We start from the raw sequence: 18,683 nt of genomic DNA on the forward strand, positions 1-18,683 counted from the left end.
GTTTACAGATAGCTTAATTGAACACCATGAAACACATTAATTATAAAACAAATTACACTTAAAATAAATAGTACATAATTAACTTACTATACTGTAAAAAATACATTTATATATATTATAGATATAGATAAACAGTTTTCTATTTAAACGAAACTAAGCTTTTAGTAGCGTGTTCGAAAGTGCTTTCATCTCGTCTGTCCCTGGTCAAGGTAAAAGGACCGAAACATCGGTATTATGTATATAAAAAATAATCCGAAAAACTTACTTTAATTTAATTTTTTCGTTTATAATTGTAAAAATAATATGAAATATATTCAAACGATCAACAATTAAAAACAAATTGTGGTTGAGATCAAAGATCTGCACAGATTGTAAATAAATAATAACCGGTGTCGCGTGATCACATCGCTCTATAATATCTTTGATTGCATGAAGCTGGTGTTGAGCGGTAACTTGAAGACATATTACACCTCGCATTCATTACTGTGACACCATAGAGAATCGGTAATCTAAATATGCTCTTCTATTTGCATTACCAATGTTACGATTTTCTTTTTATTTCAAAAGTTGCAACGCAATATTACTATCCTGCAACTTTTTCATACTTTCCAACTATGTATATGAATAGGATTTATCATCTACTTTTGTTATATAAATGTATTTTTTCCTATATATCTAGAAACACGACCGACAAATCTTATAAGTTATGCCAATAGAAAAATAATTTGGAAGCAATGATAATACAAGCGAGGGATTTAAATATTATCGAAGCTAATAAATGTAGTATTTTAAATTCGTAATTTATTTTATAACAAACATCATATATAAGAGTAAAATCTCATCTCATCACAGAATATTATCTTTCGTCGGAACAAATTACCGATACTTAAATGTCGTGTGGAGATTATTGAAAAACTTCTGGTAACGTAATTGACGTCTTTAAACATGCGCTCATCTGAGGTCATAATTCCTCAACCAACATAGTAAGGAAATTACTTTAACACGCCGCCATAAAAGATTATTGAACAACCATTATGCTTCGTAAGATCAAACCCCTTCAGACCTGGCTGTCAATTATTTTAGCTTGCGATACGTTTAAAATTAATGTATAGTTTTATTCTCAAATATTTATAATTGTGTTGTAATATATAATTGGATTTTGAGTTTAATTTTTGTGCATTTATTAACATATAATTGATGTCCGTTTCGTTCATGTAATTATGTATTTGTATAATGTATATAAATATATCTATAAATACTTCGTCTTTATATATCTTGCTTTATACATACAGCCACAATGATATAATCGTTATATGTAAATCCTCCATAGTGACTATCGACTCTCACATATGTTTATTGCCAATTAAATGTTGCCAGTCAAGAAAATAATTCGAAGATTTTTGGTTGGTAGCGCCCGGAACTTAGGTTATTTTTGAAAAAAAATTAATGATACGTACCTATTAACATTATAGAGATGGCGATGCTTGCCAACTTGTTCCATTTCAAGAATGTAGATGAATTATTAAGCTCTGTTAATTTAATGGGTGTTAAAGTATTATTTTCGGTCCATTCACAATAGTCAATACTTAATTGAAAAAAAAATGGGTGGTTTGGTAATAACATAATTTTTTAAATCATTATTTGAATAAAAGAAATGCTTTTACTAATAGATATACATAATTAATTTACTTATTTATTAAAAAAAAATCTCGTTTATGTCTTCACATGGGACAAAGTTATTATTTATAGCACATAGGTATTAGCTATATACCTATATGTACAATACATTTTCAATACTCTAAATATGGTAACACTTTAAGCAAGCAAGCAAATTATCCTGTAGTTTTAACGTTTGTTGTTAGTTTCCTTTGTTTTATTAAGTCCTTTTTAATAGAATCCTCAAGAGAAAAGCATCCCCAGCCTGGTATGCTTAACCTATTTTATTTTGAAGTAAATCCTTAATGCGTAAAGATCTTAAGGCATCATTATATCTGCTTTACAAGTACAAACTGAAATGATGAATTTGGTGTTCGTTAAAAACGAAATCATTTCCGGGAGTCGAAATGAGCGCGGAATGCACTAATTGGTGATGATTGTTGAGTAAATTCAACAAAACGGTTACATTCGAGCGTGATTTGTTTTGACATTATTTTCCATAAAAATATTTTTCTTTTCATAAAACGAATCCAATAAGTGTTTGTGTTGTAATATCAATAGGATGGAGAATAATTTATACGTGGGATTCTATATATGGAATGGGAAATAAGATATCATCTTATAAGTGAAATGAACAACATTTTTAAATTGTAGTCATCTTGCACGGTTATAAAACAGTGTCTGTAATGTTTAATGAACTTTTAAAACTATGAAATTTATACGTTTCGATCAATCGACATCAAAGAATATACACAGTAGGTACACTATTGAAAAATATTATAAGCGTTCTTCAATTATTATATATTATATAAAAAAGACCTATCAAGTCAAAGCCAATATATTAGATTTTTTTAAATTGTATAGTTAAATGTAAAAACAATTTCAGAATAACCAGGAAGTCAGGAAGTCTAAGAGTTAAAAGCACTGGTCAAATCTATGATGCACAAATCATTCTTGATGTGAATTTTCACCCCATAACAACTTCATAATCTAAAATTACTGGTAGGTCTCACTAAATAAAGATACCAGGATATCAGAACTACGAATGTGCACTCCGAGTAATTTATGAGGCACGCGATTATTTTACTATCAGACACTTAAGTGACAGATTTATGGATGGACTTAGCGATATTGTAGCTGTATATTTTGCGAATATTAAACATTATAGCGAAAAAACTATTCATGATTTCATATCTGGAGGTTGCATTTTCAAGATAAATAAGAAATAGGCCTACGAACTGAATAAAATATACGCAGTATGTATACGTTTCTTTTAAATTTATAGTTTGAAACTGAAAAGTTTCAAACTATAAAACTATACGTAATATCAGGATATATTAAGACAGTACCTTCAATTTGTTGTTCTGGATATGTATTATTATCATAAAAAATGAAAAACAAATACAAGTCATACAAAATGAAACATGTTCAGAGCACACGAGAGTATGAATAACACAAAGTGGTTCAATGAGTACGTACGTACTCAGCTAAAGCTTTAGTTAGTTATATTAGTTTAAAAAACATTAAGAGTTACAAAGATTCTATTGATAATGTTTTCGATTAATTTTAATTTGTTTATCTTAAATAAAAATTTTCATTTTGTGCCGGAAAATTATATGATGAAACAAAAAAAAGCATATCATTTTGGACATAACTTTTACATACGGTATTACTCAAAAAACTTAAAAAAAACACTTGTAAATTATTATTCAACTGCTTTAAATTGGTTCAGTTTCTTAGAAAACTCCTTTCCAATGTTAATTAATGTTATTATGATAATTAAAAAAAAAAAAAAAACGAAAAATTGCATTAAAAAAATCTTAATTGTGTGCATTGCATATCGGCCTTTGAAATAAAGCCAATTAACAAAATAAGAGAAGTATCAATATGCATAAGGCTTATTACAATTATTTTAATAAATATATCATTAAAAATACGGTTCAGAAAATATTCAAGGATTAACATGTCGTGACATAAAAATATGAAATATTAATTAAATGACGTATAAGGTGTATATAAAAAGCTGTTGTTGCCGTGCCGTGATTGTAAACAACACAAAAGTTAGGTTGATGTACGCGGACTCTCGTCGGACAGCATCTGGTTCGTAATTTAATTAAAAAATTCACAGAAAACCAGTCGGCGCAATCTTCCAAATTGCACCGAGCACCGGCAACGGCAGCCTAATTCCTTTAAATATAATTTTTGCTTTTTATCGCATATTTTGATATTAAGCCGAACTATAATTACTGTTATATAGCGAAGTTTTGATTAAAACCATCAAAACCAATACTTAAATGCTATCAAGTCGTGCTATCGATGGCTGAAGGTCGCTAAAAAGCTCTTCATCACCTCAACCGGACCTCCTTTTTGATGTCTTTCCTAATGAACTACTAACGCTTTACCTATTTGGATTAATTTTGTAATATTATGATTCTATATCGCCAAAATTTTACGTTATTCCAAGATTTTAATAATTACATGAATTAACTATTAAACCTCATAGACAGTTCGGTGGTACGAGTGGCAATTAAAACATTAGGTAAGTTCTCAGATCAATCTATAGTCCAGATTGAATTGCTTAATTTTTTATATGATCATTTTTATTAAAATCAATAAAAGAAAACTGTATATGATTTTAGGTACTTAAATGAAGTAATAACAGAATAGACATACAGTCATTGTCAAGTTTTAAATTATGAAAGGCCTGTTCTAATTTTCATTACTGCAAAACACAGACATAATAAGCTCATTAATGCCAATTGATGGCTGTATTTACCACACATTACAAGATACCGCAATTTTTAGAGGCGCCATTTTGCGCTCACTTGTCTCTGGGTAGTAGTAATTTGAACAATTACGCCTGGCAACACTTTATGCCCCATTTGCATAATAAAATTACCAGCAGCAGCATGGTATCATCACGGCATAAAAACCCGCGTTGATTGGTATAAGTAGAGTGATTTAGGATCATAATAAAATGTCTTGCTGTTTCAACCGCTTACATTTTATTGAAATACGGTTATTTTAAACAAAGTAACGATTTTAGATGTTTCAATGTAACTTCTATTACGATTTAAATCCTCAAGTTCCTTTTCCAATTGCACTTCTTTCTGTCGGATGGCACAAAAAATATTATTCAGATTACGTGATATAAAAACGCTGAACATACGCCAATTATTATGAAATAACCGTTATTTATTTAAAATTACAACTGTCCTCTTTGACAATACATGTTGTAATCAATAGATATAATTTTTGACACTAACCCCTACTACCTATGTATACGAGACAATGTTTTCGCAATAAGACTAGTTCAATTTACAAAGTTGACTTACGTGTTGATAAGTGGATGTTAGGCAAGAAATGTAATCAAGTTAGCTAATAAATAACAGCACATTTGCATCAGAAATCAGGGTGCGAGTCATAAAATTACTGAATATCTAGAATTATATGGCTATGACCCAAATAAATTAATCCTAAACCTATAGGTATAGTATACATACGTCAAGTTTTTCATTTTCTGGCCTTCGTACGTATAAAAAGTTGTAATATTTGATACTAATTATATTCATGTTCCAACTGGTTTTAACATAAACTATTCGAATTATGGACAAGAACCATCATAGACGTTTAAAATATCTTCATTTCACTCATCCAGACCAAACATCATAGATGGAATTGCCTTAATAAGACGTGTTAACTTATATCTTCCTGTACAATTACGAAGTCTATTCAGTTGTAAGTAAATTATCAGTTCGTTCTCAGTATATTAACCTATATGTAAGAATACAGTTAAGTGCAGTTAGAATTATAGCCTAGCCGCCATTGAAAGTCCGTCGCCGCTTTAAATTAACTTTAATTGTGGTAGCAAAGAAAATTCCTACAGGTTTCTTTCGCCTGACCAGCTCTATACTCACACTCATTATTTTTAGAACTATATTGAAATATATGCCGATTTTTTAAAGGTTTCCAATCAGAGATCAACCACGATCATGACTCTTGATGTTATATCATGAAATAATTTAAAATCATTAACTACATCTTTAATATTTGCGTATATGTATAGTGAATATTCATTATGAAACAATAGAAGTTAGTTAGAAAGGCCATCTGTTCGTCACATCAACTTTTTTGGTGCCTTCATTGGACAAAAAATATTTTAAAGGTTTCATTTCAGAGACACACAAGAAAAACAACGTTATATTTTATAACAAGAGACAATAATTTTTAAACATTTTATACATTTTTTTGAGAAACCTACGCAGTTCTTAAAATATATCCCATTTTTCTTCTGACTGTTTTTCTTAAAACCTCTTCTATTAACATTTATAAAGTATCTAATACACTGATAATACTCATTTCTAAAACATATTTTCCACAGTTACCTACTTCCAAACAATAAATTGTTATTGAATCTTATGATATCATTATACAGTAGTATTAATGGTAAATAATTTCTTGTATAACATTTAAAAGGTTAGGAAATTGCGTAATTTAAGAACAGGACAAATTGCCCTCAATTATCAGTGGGCGGGGACTCGGCTGGGATAAAGCAATTTGTGGTAATCAAGGGACAATCCAGATATCGCCATTAACTTTGTCGGCTGAGGCTTAACCGGAAAAAAAAAACTTTAGACTGTTATGAAATTAGCCTAATTAAGTAATTATTTACACTAGGCAGCTGGCTAGTAATAATTCTGGTCGTATTTATATTTCATAGCAATTAAAAACAAACAGTTATTGCAGAAAATTTTAACACGAATAACCTTTAAAGGTGATAAATTCTCTTTTTACCTTTTAAGTTCATTCTGTTCTATAGCTACGATTTCGAATTATAGCTTTAAGTTCAGGCATTTTTACCGTCAACCAATAAATACATCATGTTTTAAAACAAACATTGTAATTGTCTTGACACCAAGTTATGTCGTAAGAACATACGAATGTAGATATTTTATATAAATAAACCATTGAAGAAACATATGAATTTAACGATAATACTGACGATTTCCGATGTTGTTAACAGTACCTTAACTCCTGCAAGAAGGTCAGATTAATTTATGAAATTTAAAGCTATGTTATAAAGCTCTAAGCTACTTTTTAAAACAGCCTTCTCAAGCAGGGGTATACTATAAAATGATATTCCATTCAGCTATACAGCTTTTCACGCGATTTTTTACTTTTATATGTACTCATGTATATCTTTATATAAGGACTAAGTAAATGAAATTTCTATAAGATAAACTAATCATGAGAATCCTAAACTGTTTTTGTTGTATACACTGACACGCATAATCGAAACAGTTCGCGATAAAAAACATTTTTATTTACAACTAGCTGCTGCCCGCGGCTCCCCGCCCGCGAGTGCGTCGCTTTTTGCATAACAATATATATGTATATATGGTTATACAAAAACTTAAAAGAGTTGCATACAAACGATAGATAGACAACCACAACCAACAAACGACAGTGGATTTTCGAACCGCATGGTAGTCATTACACAACGGAGAATCTTAACACCGCGATCTAGGTTCATGACGTATTTTATCAACGCCATCTATCGAGCACAGTGTTCAACACTTCAATCGCGCCCGCGCGCACTGTGTTATTTGTTATTTTTGTTACCTCTCATAAGTTTTAATATTAAGTTTAAAATATATTAGAACATATTTTTTAGTAACTAATATAACTAATTAACTTTTAACTAATATATAATATATAACTAATCAATATTAAGTTTAAAAGTTTTGAAGCAGTGCTTTAAGTAAATTTTCAATTGACCATAACTTCTTTTTCCCTTGACCGATTTTGACGAAACAAAGTTTTGACAATGCTCCTAATTATATGTTATCCAACTGTGAAAACCGCGTTAAAATCCGTTGAGTAGTTTTGAAGTTATAACGTACCAGACAGACAGACGAAAATTTAAAAATTATTTTTTTTGGTTCTATGACTCGTCTTTAATAACCTCCTATCAGTTTTTTGGAAAAATGTTTAATGTACAGACATTCGATTTTTACTGTCTTATTATATGTATAGATAAACTAAGATAAAACTTATATAAATCAGTTTCATTTAGGTATTTAAATCATAATGCTAATTGACTTAAACTTAAAAATAAAATTTATATCGTATTTACTATTTATATTCTAATCAGTGCCGGCGTTAGGGAGGGGCGTGATGGGGCGATGGCCCAGGGCGACAAATTCGGGGGGGCGCCAAGGTCTGAAGTTGGAGTCTCTTGCCTCTCCTGGTGCAAACCCTCAGAACTGTCCTCTACGCTCTGTGCACATGCATATTTTTTATTGAGATTTTTTTTAGATGGATTTTTTGAGGGTTTGTGGTCGAGGAGCGACTCTAACGATATCGTTAGAGTCACTCCTCGACCACACGGTGCTTACGCTTACGATTGGTGCAATACTTCCACCGCCAAACCGATACGCGTGACACGTGGTAGATGGTGGGGATAACTGAACCTTCTACGTCCGCGTCGTTAGCTCTGGGTAACGCTAAAGGAAAGATGAAATTCTTAATATAATTTTACTTGGGATCAGCAAAAAACTAACACTTGTAATTGCTTCCCTCAAGTGGGCGCCACAATATTTTGGCCCGGGGTATCAGTGGCCCTTACGCCGGCACTGATTCTAATAACTTCTTTATTCGTATGTAAATAATTACTAAATAAAACCGTTTAAAAATAAAAGACGTCTCCTATTCTGTCGTGATTATACTACTACTCTTTAATGATATAGTGACAAATTTTGGAAGCTCACAAACGTGAAGACTACCTATGAAAGGTTTCGGAACAAACCTTGCTTATTATCGTCCGATTTCAATTACCTCTATAATATATAAGGTTATAAAACGTATATTGAATTAACGCCGCTGACAACAAGGGTTATGCCGTAATCGGTCAACTGTGAATCTTCTGGTTCCGCCACACACTTATTATGTGGAGGAAAGCTTTAGAAAATAACAGAGCTTTACTCTCGTAAGTTCACTTGTTATTCCAAAAGTTTTCGACAGTGTCTGACAAGATAATCTAATCGGTAAACTCTCTAGTCACAGCATTTCTCAAGGTCCGATTACCAGATTTTCTGACTTTTTGGTTAACCTTGCACTACAATCACATAGTTGATCAACGTAGGATACCTCAGGGGTCTCTCCTTTAACGAACGATCTGATATTATCAGGTATTTTTGGTTACGCAAGTAATAATCTTGAGAAATTTAACGGCACTAGAACGTCGGCAAATGTCTCCTCACTGTTTCAGGCTTTGAGAGATGTTAAGAACGGCTTATAGGTGATTGCAGCTTAGTTAAACCAAATCTAGTTTGTCTGGAGCACAGATCTAAATAAAAATTTACATTTTAGAGGTCATCAAGATAAGATGGAAAAGGCATATTATACGAATATCTAAGATAGTGTGTTCACTATCTGCGACTTCATCTCTACCTACCATCAGGATTCAGGTGGAATGACTATCTAGCAATATCAACTAAAATAGTTAATATAAACACAATCTTCTTTGAAAATTAAATAAAAAAGGTTTTGTTCCAAAAATATAAAATAAGTTTATAAGGATCCATTGACGGAACAACTTAAAATTTGAAATATGATTTAGTAAACTACTTGTCAATAAAGACAAACCTTATAATACACATACATGAAAAAGACAATAAAACTATATCGAACTCAGTAAATACTATTAGCATTATCAATTTAAAAATATTTTTTCTAATGAAAAACTCCCGCAATTTATACAAATGCCGAACGTTTAGTTCAATATTAAACTAAAACTTATGAAATCAAACAATAAAATATTGGTAGACCTTTTAAATACAAGCGTGACGTCAACTTTATTACCTAATTTATTTGACCTTGTGTTTATCGAAACAAACAAACTATTGCATAATCTTGTTTATTTTGTTCAATTAAGGTAAGAAAATATGTCATAATTTTTTTAAGGTACGTAACCGTAATGGTTCAACGGCAATGGTAGGGAATAAAATCTTTACAACTACCAACACTACCGCGAGATAACAGCTCAAACATTCAGAAAGCACTTTGTGCGTATCACTTATGTAGATAAAATGTTTACAGGCACATATCGATAAAAGAAAATTTGCCTTTTGTTGTGTCACTGCTAATATAACTGAAACTAACCTCTGAGAACATATTTATTATATTAGTTCCTTTTTAAGATAAAAATATTATTTTAATATTTGTTTAAAAAATCACATATTAAAAAAAAAGTTTTTGTAAAATTAATATGTATTCCATGCACCAAATATTACAAATAATAATAATGTCGATGTCGATACCAATCTTTTTTTTCAGGAACTTCTAAGCCGGTACAATTCAAAGAAAGTGCCGATTATGCGTACTTTATTCCGCCAATTTTCACATTTGCTCGTCAAATACTAATAGGCGTTTAAATGAAACTAATATTTTTCTTAGATCTCATTACTAATAGGCGTCTCCCCATTGAGCAAAAATTATGATGTTTGTTAAGGAGCAGTCTAAGCGAATATCTTAAGACAAATTAAGTATTGCCTTTCACGATGCATCTGTATGCAGTTCATTGTTGCAAGGCATTTTTTATTGTATGGATAACGGACAAGTTTCGTTAGTTTTCCGGATTTGACATCATTACCGGATTAAACAAGGATGCTGATAAAATTTGCAGTACAGCCCATCGTTTAATAAAGAACGGTATTCAATTTCTTTACTTACATAATGATCATATATCATGATATAGGTAAAAATTCAGACTATAGGGTAAACTCCCATTTGTCTAGTCTTATCTTAATGTTATTATTTATTAAGGAATGATCACTGCATAAGTTTTAATATAATAATAAATAAACACAATAATTTTAAAATCAGTTTAACTTTATTTTAGATTAATAGCTTGATTTTAAAGAATATTCACAATTTCAAAACTTTTCTATTTCACAGAACTCATATTTGTTATTGAATGTATCAGTTGGTTAATATATAAATAAAAAAGAGTATAATTTTTGGTAGTTTCTATGAGTTCCCAAAGTATATTAAATTATGTATTATTATGAATAAGAAAAATCAAAATGTAATATTTAAAATTTCTTTTATGTATCGATAAATAAAAAACACTTCAAATTTGAGTGCTCATTTATTATGAATAAAATCACTAATTGTTCTGCTTGGATTCCTTAGCGTTCTGTAATGCTTGTGTCAGATACAGTTTCGCCAGGCTTTGGGAGCAGAATTGGCTGATGTGTTGGCTGTAAGTGTTGATTTGGCCGGCCACTATCATTGGGACCATCCTTGGTGGTACCGGCAGGGGTTTGAAGAGCTTGTTCACGTCCTCTTCCGGTAGAGGCGCTTCATCCTTGGCAGCTCGAGCAGCGTTCTCCTGAGCCCGCTTCAAGAGCCAACGATGCTTCTCTTGCTGTTGACGGACAACTGATAATTGGTAACGGTTGAACTTTATTGCTTCCTGGTTCAATTCGTCCACACGCTCCATTAGACTTCGGAGTTGTCCTGAAAATTAAATTTTATTTTCCATTAATAAATGTTTAATTTATCAAATTAACCATTAAATCAGAAAATTTTATGAAAATATATTTTAATGTAAAAAAAAGTAGTAAAAATGCTGTGTTGTATTCATTCTAACTTAGTACAGAAAGTTTATATAATAACCAACTGTCGTACCAGATCTCTGTAGAAGAAAACAAGAGATTAATATGGTACATATTCAGGTAGAACTCCATATTCCTTTCTTCACCAAAATCACTGAATAATATTGAAATTTATCAGTTACTTTAAATAAAAAACAAAAAAGTTATTGAAAAGATATCACATCATTAGTGCTGTAGCTTGTGAAGTACATGATTCCGAATGTATAAGAATTATGATTCTATATTCTGAACCCCATTTTACAAGATATTTTGCCTAAAAACCCTCCGATCTTTTTTTAACTTTATCTTAATGTATAAACAACCTATATATGTGTAATAAGAGACATGTCAACAATTATTTTATAAAACAAAATTAATTCAATCAATAATACTATAAAGTAATTGTCTCCAATCTACTATTTCTATCTATGACTGCTTTCTATGTTACAACCAACTGTCTTCTGAAACAGCATATATTTTTCACTAGCTACTAGTGGTGTATCAGAAGGCAGTTTCTGAAACTCAAGAGACAGTATAATCCCTATACATTATTTAGTAAAATGATATTTGTTAATTTTTTAACATGATAGAAAAAAAAAATATTAAAATAAAATAAAATAATAATTATCATGAACCATCAAATATAGTTTCAAGAAGAGTCTCAATACGATAAATTCTGACAAATGGTTCCACTACCTCAAGCAATCTATTACATACCTTCAAGCACGGAAGCTGTTCCTAAATCAAGGAACTTAGATCCTTCTTCTTCTGGGATCATCTCGGATATCTCGGACATCATAATGTTAGTGAGCGGTGAATTCCTGATCACAATGGGAACCTCAATGAACAGGTTCTCGTAACCTATTTTAAGGTTACGCAATGCCTCTGGCGTGTAATCCTTCTCTTTGTACATGGCAATCGCCTGAAAAATTTATATAATATGCCTCTGTATTAACAAGATGCAATTTTATTGTATAAATATAAATATTAACAAATAGTAAATGGTACGTCTAACTGATTGTAAAGCTACAATTGTTTGCAATCGTTACACTTATGCGAGTTCAAGTTATTAAACTCAACATCGACTGTTTACAATTTCCATTTCATAAATATTTGTATATTAACGTTGCTTCAAGAAAAAATCTTGTAACCGTCATATAATAAAGCTTTCAATCAACAATAAAAAATTGGATAACCACAGCAAGGAAGACCTTATTTCACATTACAAGGGTGTGAACTTTGCAAAATCAGAATAACATCGTTTAAAGTCATAATTATTTTCTGCGATCACAACTTGTAGAGGTATGAATATATATTTCCCTTACCTGAGGAGTAAGACGATAAGCTTTCAAAGTCAAGAAGCCTCTAGCGGACTTCTTAGTGTCGTAAATAACAACAACACTTTCCTCGATGGATGTCTGATAGTGATACTGGGACTCTAACAGTGATTCACTTAAGAAGTTACCAACATCTGCACTCTGGTACCTATGTACAATTAGTAATAACATCTTAGAACATTAACATGACTTTAAAATATTTATTAGTAATATATAAGATTTCGGAGAAAATTTTTCGATCAAATTCTAAACAATATTTCATGTTATGGCTGAGTGAAAATTATTATTAATAGTTTGAATTGATATACATAATATATTTTTTGAAACAAACATTAATTTTACAAATCATTTCACACTAATAGTGCAATAATTTATAAACCCTAATTACAACTTAATTTAGGTTGACTGCACTTAATATACAAACCATCCAACATGGAAGTGATCAACGTTAACTCTACGTAATCTCCGCATCATGTCGAGCTGATACTCCTCCTCGTCCATCGTATCATCATGTTTGGGGAATGGAAAGCAATTGGTTATCTCCAATCGATTTTCAACCACAAGCCCGAGTAGGGCACCCTGAGCCACTTCCATATTACTGCATGATTCTTCATGACAGTGTTTCACTATTTTCATCACCGCCTTCAACATGGAATCGAATTTTAATCACATTATAACATTTAGTAAAACTTATAAACTAACGGGATGTAGAACATTTTCAAGTGTAACTGGAATTTTATAAGGTAATTGACATCACTGGCTAGAAAGTGATGTGAATATTCTTAAATGACCTATGACTCATCAGTGACCATATATCTCGGAGGTAAATAAACGAATTTTGGGTGAATTATAACCTCTAACAACAATCTGATTTTTTTAAGAACCTAGGTCCAGCAAATAAATACTTCTTTTGATTAGGTTTTACTTAGTTTAATACACAAAAGCATAATATAATAATGAAAAGTTTTTAAATATTCTGTTCTAAACTTAAGAATACAAAAGAAACATGACGCGTCAACCATTCGAGATAGAAGTTTTAAAATATAGCCAAAGGATATTTATTACAATGGTTTGTAAATTTGAAGGAAATATATTTACCAGTCCATCACACTGAACGTATGTAATGGCATCTTCAGTTTCAGGAACGCGTCTAGATGGGCCACCGCGACTCGCCATTTTTACGTGAAAGGGCGATTTGACACGCAAGAGAATGACAGTTACTTTTTTAATTACACAACATTGGATTCTAAAAAACTTAAAACTTTAATAATTATTATTTTTAATTTATCTATTTGTAATTATAAATTTATGAGTCAAGTTACTCTAAATAAATAAATTAGAATCACATTACAAAACACAAAAAAAATAATATTTGTATTAAATTTGACCAAGATTTAGAAACAATTAATACGCTTGTATAAATAGGTAACTAAAACCATTAATAATTTTAACTTGTTGTTGCTCCTTTGTTTTTAAGTTGATAATTTTAAATAAATTTTAAATTTAAATTCCTCGTAAAAATAAATAAGACTATGGTAATTGTAATATCTATGAAAATTCTTAAATTAAAAAAGCCCTTTAAATATATAAACATACTTATAAAAAAGGTATTAATTGAGTGAAGCGAATAGAATGCTGAACTGGTGTCCGATCAATTAAGTTTTTTTTTGTTCGATAGCCCACTTCTCAAGGGTGATTTTTATAAAAAACAATAATGGTGTGTGGATACTCTCCACGCAGAAGAAGCGAAACTTCGTAACATTGGAATGAAAACAGAAAAGTGTAGAAATTGATTCTTAACGATTTTTAGGGTTTCTTTGTCGCAATGTCACAACTCATTGCCCGCTTACATTCGAGCACCACGCATTCCCTTTCACTCTGTCTCTTTTTACTACTCCCCCTGACCCCGACCCGGAGCCTTACACGTTTAATATAATCTTGTTTGAAGTCTCATAACAAGTTTTAAAAAATTAGATCGGACCACCAATTTTAATTTTAGGGCAGGAAAACGCAACCCATGTCCTAATATATACTTCAGTACCAAAATACTAAGATCGATTTACTCAACATAAACTAAGAGGTTTTTTTATTTCGAACGAAACGAAAACAAGTGTATCTCCTAATATTATTTATGAAATATAATGAACCTATATGTTTTTATATGCTATGACTTTATTCACAATGGAACCGTAGAATATTCTACCCATGTCAACGAATCTATATATTAGTTTTTTTTTTAACTATGGCTATATGTTAGTGTACTATCTTATTGGAATCGACTGTCAAATTGTCAAATGTCAACCTATCAATGTCATCAACTCAGTAGATAAATCATTACAATACAAGATATTTACCTACTACATCCAGACTAATAGATTGTAAATAAAATAATTATTTTTACTGGAAGCGCACCTATTAAACAATAAAAGCTTCCATTACATTGACGGTAAAATGACAAGAAGTAAGTGAAGACCTAGAATTATAATGATCCGCCTAGTTTTTATGGGACGACGGGTGAAAGTGTTTTTAAAATGAGTCAACATAAGTTCTGGAGAGGATTGACGTCTTTGAATCTTCCCTCTTCGCAACAGGTACCTGAAAAGATTGTAAAGCTTTGTTCATTGGGCACTGATTTCATTGTTCTTGGCAACGATCACGGCCTTTATTACTGTGAAGTCCAAAATGACGAATTAAATTTTAGGAAAATTTCCGGTATTACCGCTATAGACATATCTTATCACAATGAAATCCTTTATATTATTGACGTACATGGTCGTCTCTATAAAACAAATACCACCTTCAAAAGTAAAGAGGAAATAATAGTAAAAGAAGATTCTAAATGTTGCCCCCATGGCTTTAAAAGTGCAAGTTGTAAAGTGAAGTTCAGAAACGTAGTAGTAAGCGATTTTGGGCAGCTTTTTATTAGCTGTGATGGTCATCTTTGGGGTTCAGGTGCAATGCCTCAAATATCTTTAGATACAAATACTATAAAGCGAGTTCCATTCTTTGAGGGCAGGACAGTATACAGTGCTTCAATCGGCCAAAACTTTGCAGCTGTGATAGCAAGAAAAAATGTGAAACAATCAGGTAATTGTGACACTGACAGTGAAAATGATGATGAAGAGGTTTTTGCTTCTAATTGTTCACAATGCCAAACAATCATTGGTCTTGCCTCCCCTGCTTCTGTACCATCATTGTCAGAGACATGTCCACTCGGAGTTCACATAAGCAAGTCCAGTGAAGATTCAAGTAGCACAACTGCACCTCAAACAGACGTCCACATAGATGCTCAAAGTTTTACAGAAGACTCCAGCCCATCATCAGAAGAGTCAAAAGTAGCAAAATGTGATGCTGCACAGTATATGAGTAACAATTTAGAAGATAATGAAGTTCAGAGTACAGAAGATGATGTACAAACTGAAGATCCTCACAAACCTCATGCAAGTGAAGAAAAAATCAATAATATATTCATAAATACAGATGCTGCAAGACAATTTTTAAGCAGACAATTGTCTTGGGTGTCGGCTGGTGAGGATTACCTTGTTGAATATACAGAGAAGCCAACAAGAATAATTAAGGAAAATGTGTCCAATCTCACAAACTTTGTTTACGAAGGTGTTAAAACTGTTGGTGATAAAGTAGCAACATTATCAAGACATGTTAGTGGAAGCAGTGATAATAACGACACAATGGAACTTCCTAATCCAAATTTTAATGAGGAGCTAAGTTCTCTTCTATACAGTTGTAACTCTAACAAGTTTGAAGACCTTCAATTTTCAACGAGCACAATCAGTAGTGAAAAAGAATTTGAAGCAACAAGAAAAACTGAAAATATCAAAAACATGTCAAAATTAGGTAAAAATATATTGGCAACTGAATTATGGACTTGGGGCGACATAACTCATGGGCAATTGGGTATAGGTGATACAATGAAAAGGGTGAAACCCATGATCGTGATGAGCCTATCAGGTTTTGGCTTACAAAAGGTGTCCTGTGGTAAATGGCATTGTGCGGCGTTAACTTTAGACGGGCGGCTATTTTTATGGGGTTACAATCACTTTCAACAAGTTAGTTTAGAATCTAGGGAAGATAAGAGTGGACCTAAGCAGTTTACCGAAAATTCTGATAGTGATCGCGTAAGAGACATGATAGCCACCGATCACCACACACTTGCCTACACACATAATGAAAATGTTTATTACTTAGGTAAACATACAGATGGCTTCACAGAAAATGTTGTCAATTTAAATGAAAAATGTGAAGTTGTGGATGAAAAATCTAAAGAGACTACAGTTAAATTGAGTGAAACTAAAAGTCATGTGAATAAAACTGAAAACAGTGTTATCATTGGAGAGTGTTATCTTCTGGGAATATAAGTTATTGTCTATAGAAGAATCGTCTATTTGTCCGGAGTTTCAAAATTGTCAATTGCTCAAAGGTACTTAGAAGAGATGTTATTGATATATCATTCTTTGGTTAAGCCTTTCCTTAAGAAAAGCAAATCTATTACATTACATTCCAACGTGTACGAAACTGTTTGTGATATATTCGGTGACATATTATATATAACGGCACTGAATGTGCTATCAACATGGCAATATGCTGAGAAGCACATAAGTGAATGTGATATTTCTTTAATAAAAAATCTAGAAGAGTTTATTTTTTTATATAAAAAGTATTATTTAGCCGTAAGCAATTTGATTGTTATTGGTGGTTTCGCTCACATAAATAATATTGTGGATGTGCCGTCAAGTATTTATAATTTATTTAGTGACCAGCTACCAACGAATAAACAAAATATAATAGAAGACATTAGAAGTAGTTGTAGCGTTAGCCTTTGTTCAGCCATTAACGAGATTAAGCTCTTACAATGTATTGCTCAATCTTTGATACGCCATAAATTGAAGAGAAAAAACATGATTCTAAACGAGTATTGAGGAAAAAATCAATAAAGGATATCTTCCTTCGACGGTGTTAATAGAAGAACAAGAAAGAAACGAAAAGAAGCAGAAGGTACAAAGCTGTTCTGGGAAACCCTTGGAAAAAGTTTAGATCAATATAGAAACCCCGAAAGACGTCTCATAAGAGATTCAAAAAGCCGGCCCCTTAATCTTGTTAATCCTGGCAGGTTCAGCAGCCATTGGTTCATTTTGTTCAATGATTTGTTCATTCATGTAAACGGGAGTACAGCAAACATCCATCCATTAGAAACGCTATGGATTGAAGCTGTACCAAACACAGACTCATTGCAAAACGTCATACAATTAACAACCCCGGAGGAGGTTATATGCGTTTCGACAATATCTGAACAAGAAAAAACAGAATGGATACATAGCCTGAATGCATCCATTCGAACGGTCTTAAATAAGAATCTGCTTTCAAACCTCCGTCGATAAGAACAGCTAGTTATACATTTTCTTCTAAAATATTTTTTATAAAGACGCTAAATATCACGGGAGATGGCTTGACGGGAAAATACATGGCAATGGAAAATCGAATGGCAGATGGAAATTTTACGTGGGTCAGGTACAGTTGAACGCTTTATGTGGACATGGGAAAATGGAAATTCCTGGAGTTGGTAAGTCAGTATTGATAAATATAATAAAGAAAATCCAGAGAACCATATAATTAACGTAACTTCTTTCTCCAGGTTTATACGAAGGTCAGTGGAAAGATAATCTTCAAAATGGTTACGGTGTCCTGAAGTACACTACAGGTGATATGTATGAAGATATTTCAAAGATGGTCTTCCTCAAGGACATGGTATCAAAAACAAGGTGATTTCACGTCATCGACCGCAACTATTTATACTGGAGAATGGGTGAATGGTGTCGGCAGGGCTACGGAGTTATGGACGATATTGGTAAAGGGGAAAATATCTCGGCAACTGGAGTGATAACAAGAAACACGGATGCGGTCTAATTGTTACGTTGGACGGAATTTATTACGAGGTCTCTTTACACGGGACGTGTTGACGTAACTTAATAGACATTGTCATTTCATAGAATTGGAAATCGATTTATTCATGGCT

General features: G+C 31.9%; 1 protein-coding gene and 1 pseudogene across 1 annotated transcript; one reads left to right on the plus strand and one right to left on the minus strand.

Annotated features, from left to right (window-relative positions):
* Positions 1–10,788: 10,788 nt before the first annotated feature.
* Positions 10,789–13,873, minus strand: LOC116779792 (eukaryotic translation initiation factor 3 subunit H). Its single transcript, XM_032674239.2, has 5 exons — positions 13,751–13,873; positions 13,077–13,294; positions 12,641–12,800; positions 12,033–12,237; positions 10,789–11,178 (listed from the first exon to the last, which is right to left on the minus strand). The coding sequence occupies exons 1-5, from the start codon at positions 13,826–13,828 to the stop codon at positions 10,826–10,828; spliced, it is 1,014 nt and encodes a 337-aa protein (XP_032530130.2). The 5' UTR covers positions 13,829–13,873; the 3' UTR covers positions 10,789–10,825.
* A 1,100-nt stretch (positions 13,874–14,973) lies between these two features.
* Positions 14,974–18,627, plus strand: LOC133319357 (alsin-like; annotated as a pseudogene).
* The last annotated feature ends 56 nt before the right edge of the window (positions 18,628–18,683 follow it).

Source organism: Danaus plexippus, chromosome 2 (genome assembly GCF_018135715.1).
Source record: "Danaus plexippus chromosome 2, MEX_DaPlex, whole genome shotgun sequence".
NCBI lineage: Eukaryota > Metazoa > Arthropoda > Insecta > Lepidoptera > Nymphalidae > Danaus > Danaus plexippus.